We start from the raw sequence: 10,661 nt of genomic DNA on the forward strand, positions 1-10,661 counted from the left end.
TACTTCACAGGGGTGATTCTTTGTTTTCTGTGCAAGCTCAATTGTTTTTTATACCGAATACACTTTTGTTGTTTGTTGCCAAAATAACTATTTTATTCTTATCTATTGATTAGCCTTGAATATTTGATGATCCTGGGATGCAACCAGCTGTGATGACAACTGGAAAGTTCCTAAAGATTCAGGTGATAAATATTCCTAAAGTTTAAACAAGTTAAAATATGAAAGGGAATATATATCAATTATATTTTATTTATAACATTTATGAAGATCCAGTACTAGGGATGTGTTTTTGAGTAAACTATTTTATTTTTCTATAATTTTATTAGGAATATTTTCCATATTATTATTATTATTATTAGTAGTAGTAGTAGTAGTAGTAGTAGTAGTAGTAGTAAATGTAAATGTACTTTTTATGTTTACTGGTTTACTGTTTATAGGGATTTTTTTCTTCTTCAAACGCTTTTCACTGAAAGTTAAGATTTCTATGATATTATCTTTTCCATTGCCTTGTTTAGATTTCTGATTTTTTTTTTCCTCATCTTTACCAGGTGTAGATAATTCTGGTGGATGCTGTAATACCCATTAAAGACATTTCAGGCTTCAATTTAAACCAATCTAAACCACAAACAAATAATTTATTGCAAAATGTATGCATTTATGCTTTTCAGGTGAGAAACAGCACCAGACAGCATGGGTAAACAACCAGTGGGGGACCATCATGGCCCTCTAAGACTCAGAGAGGGTCAAAGATATTCTAAAAATAATATTTTAAAGTCATTTTTAAAATGTAAAAATCTATATAAATCTACATTTATTTTATCTATTCATAATTTGGCTGTCAACATTAAATAAATTCTTTCAACATCCTTTCAGTGTACATGGTTCTCTCACTAATAGCTGCTTGGCTGTGTGCGTGCTGTCATGATATAAAGGCTTAAATGAAATTTTGTTGGTTTTGTGTGATGCGTTTTGCACCTTGGCCGGTCTCCATATTCCAGAGCTCACACACAGCTTGTGTCATGATGTGATTATTTGTAAGGAGGATTTGAATTTTTTGTTTTGGTGATAACTCTCACCCCTCCATGCTGTTTGCTTATTCCATTGCTAATGCTGGACTAGCTTCTTGATTTTTGTTTCAGAGTTTGAATCATCAGGTAGCTTTTGCAGTACTTTAGGAGAGGAAACAGTAAACTACTTTTTTCAGACAAGGGAAGGGGGTCATAAAAATACGGTTTAAAAGTCATGATTCCCTAGAAATTATATTATAAACAACTGTATAGTAAACAACATTCCTGAACATTTTCCTGTCTCACAACACAATATTGAATATCCTGAATCAAGCCATCTTTGAAGTGGTCTTTTTAAAATACTGTGTATGTCTTCAATTAATAACTGAGTTGTATTGCTAAATAGTACTGATCACAAAAGGTAAGATGTTAAAACTTTTTTATCTACTCAAGCTTCAACATGAAATACCACTGCAGGTCCATTGCACCCCAAACAAACAAACAAACAAACAAACAAAAAGCCCAGGATAAGTCCCTCAGATAAAGGCAAAAAGTGAAGAGGAAGTCCAGTTTGAACCAGATTCAAATACATTTCATCCTGAACCAAAGTACAGGTCAGCCCTTATGGAAAGTGCACAGCAGTGTTGAGCAAAACAGCTCGAGCAATACCAGTCTGTGCTATTTATAAGAAAGCTGAGTGAGCAGCCAATGAAATCTGAAAACTCACTGCCTGAGTATCTGTTACTACTGTTACATTAACTGTGGATGTATTGATTATCTGCCTGACTGTGCAATTAGAACAGTGTGAAAGGACGAACTCACATCTCGTACCACTTACTAATTGCAGAGGGGTGGCAGCCGTAAGGCTGGTTATCTTGATGTAGATTAAACCTAATCCTGGGGGGAAAACATCTTTTCAATAGAGCATCATCACTGACAATGCAATTTAAACCAAGATTAGGCTTACTGGCCCTGAAAGTTCAATGCTATTCTACCATGATATTCAATGCTACTCTGCAATGATCTGGAAACTTGATGTTACAGAACACAATAAAAGAAGTCTGAATATTAAGGGTAGTCAGAGAAGTAAAAGAGGTATACCTAGATTCATTTGTACAGTAATGTTTTTGCTATGTAATGTTTTTCTTCTTCTAGCCTCTAGAGTCTTTGTTCTAAAAAGAGGGATACGACCTGCTTTCAAGATCATTATCTTAGAGTCAGAGTTCAAATGGAATCTTAAATGGGGTTCTGGGAGTAATTTATCACACATAAAAAAATCAAGCTTTACTTAATTTGCATATTAATACATGAATTAAAATTAAATAATTCTAAAAAACACAAATGAGTTTTTTTAAAGAGAGTAAAAAAGCAATTTCTTCACTGAGTAAATACAGAATAAATCATTAGAAAGATTATAACGATTGTGTCGCACATTTCAAGGATTATCTTCCATGCCTAGATTATCTATCCATATTACATACACAGTTTAAATAAGTATAGAACCCTATTTTTTGAGTGCATAAAGACTTTTGGCACAACACTGGCTATGCTATATGTTGATATTTTCATGCCCTTGCAATGTGGTTATTTAGTAATAATTTAGTATTATTATGCACACTGTATTGCACATTGGTGTAAAGGATCGTCTCAAGAAACGGGAGGTCCACATAAACCAGTTAGATAAAGCATGGTGGAGGTATTACTGTGAAAGTGATTCATTTTGGTACAGCATCTACAACCAACACAAGGTAATAATTTGGTATTCTCTTTGCATTAGGTGAAAACTGAAAATATCCAGCAGTAATAGTAAGTCAACTCAGAACTATGTGCTTGATATTTATAAACACAATGTCACATGGCAATACATGGACATGCTCACTAACATTTGTAAAACTGGTTTTCTATAGAATATAGCTCAACATTTACTGAGTCATAAGTAGTACTGCTGTTACAGGACACAAGCCTGGCACTCCCTAGTGCAGGGATGTTCAATTAAGGGCCCAGCATCTACAGGTTTGTGGACCAACCCTGCAAAGAAGCACCTGATTTCACTAATTGGGAGCCTTTCTTGGTTAAAAAAGTAACAGCAGAAGAGACTGGAACAAAACCCTGCAGAATGAGGCAGCCCAGCCTAAACATTTTCAGATATACATGAAACAACAAATGTGTAATTATTTCTGTTTTTAACTGCATCGCACATACAAATTCTGACTGCTAATTCTTGATAAATGGCCTTCATCCACCATATTTGCTTTTGCTTAACAGGGTAATAGAATACATTATCGTGTTGTCAAATATTAATCCATGTTAGGCTTGCACTCACAAGCACCTCACATTCTCCTCTGCATTCTTGGCTTTGCACAAAATGATCTATTAACCCATTTAGTTGTTGTACTTAGTTAACTCAGCTGTTAAATGTATGAGATGAATAATATGATTGACTGTGAAGATCCCAATGAATCACCACACCCTCCTGTTCATATTCCACTGCAACCTTTTTGGTTCATAGTGTGGGTGGAGGTGCCTGAATGTAAACTGCACATGCATTTAGAAAAACATGCTCAAGTCTTTAGCAGTAATTGCCAGAGGTGATTATAACAGCAGAACAGAACCCATGATCTGCACCTAATGACAAGAAAATATGCCTTGGAGGATTTTCTGTTTTCTGCACATTTTCAAAAGCTGGTAAGAAAAGAATCTTTCCATTTGATGCATCTGCATTGTTTGAAGTATTGAATTAACTGAGTATTATTATCATGTAGGGAAGATCATCTGCTTGGTTACAAGCAGCAAAATCACAACTATTAATATTACTGCGCATTAAAGAGAGTTGCTATGATACTGGTTTGTGTTTCTTTTGTCCTTGTGATTTCTGCATTTCTGTCAGTGTAAAAAAAAGCACAAAAACACAATGACACATGACAGAGCATATCGGATCAACATATTTGTGTTTCTTTGAAGAAGACTAAACAAGAGGTACTTAGATCTCAAGCACATTGATGACAGTTGATGTCAGAGGCAGATCATTCTGGCTGCTGGCATAAATCTTCAGATATATTTATTTTTTTGTCTGTGCCACATAAAACAGTGGTTGAATTTGGAAAGTGCTTAGCAAACATTTCTATTTGGCAACACAATAAATTTATAGCATCAGTTCAGTGCTGTTTAGCAAAGATTGTAGACTCGAGCTCTGTAAATAACTAAGATTTGAACAAGCCAAAATGATGTCTATGTTAATTACGACTCTGAGCAGAGTGCCAGTGAAGTGATCCTCTTTATTTCTATCCCTTATGTGTTAGCGTGTGCAGGAATTATTCAGTATCATGGCTTGTATCACAGCCAATGAATAAATAAGTCAAGATAAGTTTTAGAAATGTGGTAACATCCTCATGTTGTGACTAGTATTACAACTCTCTTAAACAGACCTTACAATTACTACATTAATATCATTCTGTGAAAACTGCCATTGTAAATTGCATAATTTTGACTCACTGTAATTAAATGTGCCAGATTTATACCATTAATTATTCCTCTTACCTTAACATGGAGTTCAGAATTAGTTTCCCCTTGAAATTTATTCACTTGAGATTTGATCTTTGGGAACTTGCTGTCCTGGTAGGTGTCAGAGACGTTCTGTCCCTGATGAGAACTCTCAAACCTAGGTAAAGAAAGAATGAAGGACTGAAAATAGCAGTCCACTTAAAACTCCAACAATAAAGTCAACCAACCTCTGAAATAGTTACTTTTGAAAAGTCAAAAGTAACTCATTGCTCTGGATTCCTTGAGTAAACAGGCTGCCTTTCATAAATCCAACAGGCTTACTACTGCTGTGCAGTGCAATACCTTTCCTCTATATCAACTTTCTCTTCCTTCCTTAGATATTCTCAAGATATTCTCCTTATTTGGAAGCCTTGCTACCACTCAGATCACACCATGAAATATAAATGCTTCAGAACATTATGAATGACTGTTGTGCTTTGCACTGACCAGTGAGTAGGTTACTTGTGAAGATGCCATTACACTAATAACTGGACTTGATAAATGTGTATTTAGCTCTGTTGTTAATTTTAGCTGTGAGTAAATGCCCCCAAGAACAACATGTTCACATACACATAAAATACACATAAGGCTTTTTTGTTTCTGGAATTTTAACAGAAAAAAATTATAATAAATAGATGGGTGGGTGAATATAGTCAGAAACTATTTACTAGGAACTAGCACAGGTTTGTGCCACAAACGCAGATAAATCAGTATGTTCTGATCGCACCTAGCCTATTTACCAAATGAATCATCTTTGCAAATATCCATACCCTGAAGAAAATACTTTTTAAAAGAATACAAAGACACAGCATTTTAATAAACAGTGCTGTATGCACAAGTTGTTTTGTGGCACAGCTTAGTTAATAACCTTTATGTGACCCATATAAGGTGAAGCAGCAACCGCAAAAGCAAACAGTATAGCTCCATGGAACTGTCAATTACACCCTTTTGAGGATGGAATGGCACAGCAAACATGAAGCAATGCTACTATCTAGTGGACAATTAAAATATCGTATCTAGAAAATTCAGGTAAATAATCAATCAGTAAAGACATTAAAAAGCTTCAGGGCAAGCATTGATGTGATTTATAGACAAAATCTGACTTGTGAAGAATGTTTTTAACAATTGAAAATGTCAGAATAGTTTACTTAAAAACCAGAAATATCTATGAATCAGCTTACTGCCTTGATTGTATGTGCCATTATGGAAGCTGTAAAACATGGATAGCAAATGTATGAAAACACTAAGCAGAATATCAGTTGTATTACCGGGTACTTTGTGAGTTTTATAAATTCATTTTCAGGAGCTTACAACTTGAGAGTCCTAGTGGTGCGCTGTCCATGGTCCTGTAGACTTTATATCCACAGGGGTAGTTTATAGTAGTTATTGATTACTGTTATTGCAGTTCAGGTTAAGCTTCTGTTTGAAGCAAACAGAAAAGGTGAAAGGATTTTATATTTTATATATATATATATATATAAGATCCTTTCACCTTTTCTGTTTGCTATATATATATATATATATATATATATATATAGGCAAGATGAAAGATGTAGCTCTGTGTTTTATTTCTTTTTTAAGGATTAAAACAAATATTTACTGAACATTTTGAATTACTCTTGATATTGTATGTAGTTGGTGTATATGGGTTGTGTCTGCTCATTATCTGTCAATTTATGAACAATAATTTTGTTAAATACAGCATAGTTTTTCCTTGCCTATTGTAACAATTTCTCTACATACATATATCTGTGAAGGTTTTTTGATAAGATAAATGTTTAATGGCCATGATAAATTAAACTGAATAATTTTTTCTTTGATTTCACCTATAACATATCACTCCTTTATCCTAATTGTAAAATACGCCAGGCGCTTCCCTTAAATGAATCTTGTTCAATTGTCGACATCTGTCGTCAGCCTAAAGTGTGGAACACTATAGCGAACATGCAGAAGGTCATGTTCCCCACCCTGTATTGGCGGCCGATTAGGAAAACATCTTGCCCTAGTAACCTTAATTTGGATTTCCTCTTCGGTAGGAGCAACGTTGTTTGTTTATAGATTATTCTTACTATCATTTATTTAATGGCGGCAAAAATTCGTCTTAAATCGTCTTCTTTACCACACCGGAGGCATGGCGGCACAGTAAGGATATATTCTGAGTCCAAGATATAGACTAAAGGCGCATCGTTCCGGTTTCCAGTGCATGTTTACGCTATCTTATTTTTCTTTTATATCGTTTAAATCTCAATTATCTTCATACTATTAGCATAATCATGTCAGATTTCCAACAGAAGATGTCGTGGCAAACAAGATCCGATAAAGAAATTTGCTGGACGGCTAACTGACAAGCAGACGGAAAACGGCGATTAGAACACAATTTTTTATTATTTATTTTTTAATCTGCACTAAATTCTTAGGAGTTTTGACTGAACAATTAAACTGTTCGGATTTGTGTTGCTATCTGTGAGGTGATCCACACCCCACCACTATCAACACGACCATGTCCCCACCAGCCTCGGCTGCGACAGCTAGTGAGAGCAGCACTACGACTGTTTTCGAGGATGACACGGACAGCCCTAGAGAGGAGGTATTAAATAATCGGTTCATTTTAACGACACAGTACCACCTCAGTGCAGAGCAAACGTCATGATTACTCTCACGCCTGGATGAATTCACAGAACGAAAGGCTTTTCATTAATATAGTCTTTTTTTGTCGCATACACCATATGTGGCTTCAGTTCACGTGGAAGCCTCTGTAGCAAACGTACGATACATTTGCTTTGATTTAAAAACATTGACAAGTGAAATGATGTTTGTGCCTCTTACAATACAACCGCGTAAGTAATTATTGGAAGATGCATCTAAATTGTCAAATCATTTCTGTGTATTAATAAATACAGTATTGTAATAATAGAACTAAGTACTGACAAATAAATGATTGAACGAAATATATAGTTAAGTCTGCTTGCACACTAGCAGTATAATTCAGTGTGTCCCATCTCCAGGAAGTTTTGGGGAATAATAATCTGTACTATTTTGTGTTTTAACGATTCCATGTATTCTGTGTTCTGTGTGTGCCGTTTTGACTAGCAGCAGAGGCCCCTGAAACAGTCCCTGAGCAAGTCACTGTGCAGGGAAGTGTTCTGGAAGTGCCTTGTGCTCTCCATGCTCATGTACGGCTGCATGGGGGCCATGGTGTGGTGCCACGTCACCAAGGTTACGCGGCTCAGCTTCGACACTGCCTACAAAGGGTCCATGATGTACCATGACAGCCCTTGCTCTGATGGCTACATATATATCCCACTGGCATTCCTGCTCATGCTCTATGTGGTCTACCTGGTGGAGTGCTGGCACTGCCACGCCAGGAACGACCTGCAGTACAAGGTAGATGTGGAGGGCATCTATGAGCGGCTACAGCGGATGCAGCAGGCCAAGCCGTGCATCTGGTGGAAGGCCATCAGCTACCACTATGTGCGGAGGACGCGACAGGTGACGCGCTATCGTAATGGTGATGCCTACACCACCACGCAGGTGTATCACGAGAGGGTGAACACGCATGTGGCCGAAGCAGAGTTTGACTATGGCCACTGTGGGGTGAAGGATGTTTCCAAGCAGCTAGTTGGTCTGGAAAAGTCAGCTATCACCAAACTGAGGTTCACCAAGTGCTTTAGCTTCGCTAATGTGGAGTCGGAGAACTCCTACCTGACACAGCGTGCCCACTTCTTCACCGACAATGAGGGCCTCGATGATTACATGGAAGCTCGGGAGGGGATGCACCTGAAGAATGTAGACTTCAAAGAGTACATGATTGCCTTCTCAAATCCAGACAACCACCCCTGGTACATCTCCAACTATGTCTTCTGGACAGCGGCCTTCCTCACATTCTCCTGGCCCCTGAGGGTCCTGACGGAGTACCGCACAGCTTACGTGCACTACCGTGTTGAGAAACTCTTCGGGGTCGACTACGTGCCAGTGACGCCATGTGATGAGCACCCATACTGCAGACGTATCCCCCGCGTCAACACCATCGACAGCACTGAACTAGAGTGGCACATCCGCTCCAACCAACAGCTGGTGCCCAGTTACTCAGAGGCGGGCCTGATGGACCTGGCGCAGCATTCCGGAGGCTTCCGGCAGAACTGTGAGCGCTGCCACCGGGCAATCAGCAGCTCATCTGTGTTCTCACGCAGTGCACTCAGTATCTGTAATGGGAGCCCACGTGCGCCCTTCTCGGGAAGCCGCTTCTCGCTGGGCCGCCTGTATGGGTCACGGCGGAGCTGCTTCTGGAGGAGTGGCAGTGGCAGCCTGGGTGATCCGGACAGCCCTAGCGAAAACACCCGCTGCCTGTCAGGCCACGTTGCTGCCAGCACCGCCATGGCCGAAGACAACCCCCCACCCTACCAGGACGCCCTCTGCTTCCCCGTGCTCATCGTCCACTGCAGTGAGAACTGCCCCAGTCATCGCTCCTTCCACAGGAATGGCTCTTGCGTCGAGACCTCCTTATGAGGCCCTTGCACTCCAGGTGATTGTATAGTAGCAAAAATTGATATGAATAAGAATGCATCATTAAAGTGGTGTCTTGTAAATAAATTATCAACAGTGAACATGACCTGTCACTCAGGAATTTTTGTGTCCTTGGCCTAACACCTACAGCCCAGACCCCGCTAAGGGACAGGTGCTTTGTTATAAGACAGACATGCTTATGTTGACCTGGGAATGTCCCCAGCCCTGTATTTACCAAAACAGAATCAAATATTAATTTTTGCTTATTGTCACATTCACCTTCACAGCAATAATCAAAACACAACTTTGTGTTCATCCTAAGTTAGAAGTAATAGCTTTTTTTTACATGGTCCGAATTACAACTGCAAGCTCTGTATTCATGTTGCTTTGTCTTGTTAAATGTGTTGTATGGAGAACCAGGCCTTTACTTACAAAGCAAAAATGCTCTGTGTGCTTTTGACAGAGAATATAACTCCCTAAAACCCTAAAATATTTCTTGCACTTGAGAACTTTTTTGTTTCAATCATGTTGCACTTTAGATTACATAAACCAAATCACATGTATTCAACAAGAATGTTGTCAAGATACTTTGCAAATAAAGATGATGTACAGTTTATTATTATATTCCATAACACTGCAAGATTTGTGGTTTATACCCATGTAAGACCACATATTGTGTGCAAGAATAATCTGTTCTGTGTTCTTTCAGTGTGACGTAGCCCAGTAATACACTATGGTATGCGATTATAAACATTATGAATTGTCAGTTATAGCTCTCTCTGCTACATCTTAAACTGCTGAGAAAAATATTCAAAATTTCTGGCTATGCAACGACTAACCTCTGGTATGGTATGCCATTTAACTGTATATAAAACAGCAAATGGAATGTATGACTGTTGTATCATTTTTAAAAGGCTTGTACATATTTATTGCAGTAACATCAACCCCACGAAAAGTTTTTTGTTGAGGATTGATATGAACTAGGATGTGATAACTTGGACATTGAAGCACAATAAAGTGTGACGTGAGTTCCTGAAACAGGAGCGAAAATGAACAGAAATGTGACATTGGTGGAAAGACATGTAAATATAGCACATTGCAAATATGCAGTGTAGTGTTCTGCTCTTAGAACAATTAGGTCATTTTGAACTACCCATATTTTAACCATTTAAAATGTTACTCATCTCATGGTTAAATTTAGTTCAGTCCCTACTAAATACTATGGTGCTGTATCCAGCATGACTTTGGTCACTTAAAATTCATGTAAAAGGAATTATGTGGAATTCCTGAGATGCTATATATGTTCTAAAGACATTTCCCCAAACTGCACTTAAGATATTGATATAGACTTTTGGCTATGTGCCCGTTGTGTCTAGAGGTTAACTGGTAAAGCTATATGGTGTAATAATACTTTTTTATATTGCCTAAATATCTTGTATCACAATGTTTACTGATTTGTCTGGGGAAAACACAATGTTGCCTTTATGTAGCACACATTCACAATAAAATACCAATATGATGTCAGATCATGATGGCAGTATAATCAATAAAAGTTATATACCCATATACAACTAAAATATGTGCTTCAGAATGTCTGAAAAATCAACCACA

General features: G+C 37.9%; 1 protein-coding gene across 2 annotated transcripts; it reads left to right on the top strand.

Annotated features, from left to right (window-relative positions):
• Window positions 1-6,631: 6,631 nt before the first annotated feature.
• Window positions 6,632-9,682, top strand: tmem151bb (transmembrane protein 151Bb). 2 transcript variants are annotated; one of them, XM_035532509.1, is made up of 2 exons: window positions 6,632-7,134; window positions 7,638-9,682. In XM_035532509.1, the coding sequence occupies exons 1-2, from the start codon at window positions 7,048-7,050 to the stop codon at window positions 9,051-9,053; spliced, it is 1,503 nt and encodes a 500-aa protein (XP_035388402.1). In that variant the 5' UTR covers window positions 6,632-7,047; the 3' UTR covers window positions 9,054-9,682. The 2 variants fall into 2 exon arrangements, with proteins under 2 accessions (XP_035388402.1, XP_035388403.1); XM_035532510.1 differs by having other exon boundaries at window positions 7,641-9,682.
• The last annotated feature ends 979 nt before the right edge of the window (window positions 9,683-10,661 follow it).

The sequence above is a fragment of the Electrophorus electricus genome, chromosome 13, assembly GCF_013358815.1.
Source record: "Electrophorus electricus isolate fEleEle1 chromosome 13, fEleEle1.pri, whole genome shotgun sequence".
NCBI classification, from domain to species: Eukaryota; Metazoa; Chordata; class Actinopteri; order Gymnotiformes; family Gymnotidae; genus Electrophorus; species Electrophorus electricus.

Coding starts and splice junctions, on each gene's coding strand:
- tmem151bb (XM_035532509.1), top strand. CDS start 7,048: ATGTCCCCACCAGCCTCGGCTGCGACAGCTAGTGAGAGCAGCACTACG. Junction 7,135..7,637: donor CGGACAGCCCTAGAGAGGAG/GTATTAAATAAT, acceptor CGTTTTGACTAG/CAGCAGAGGCCCCTGAAACA.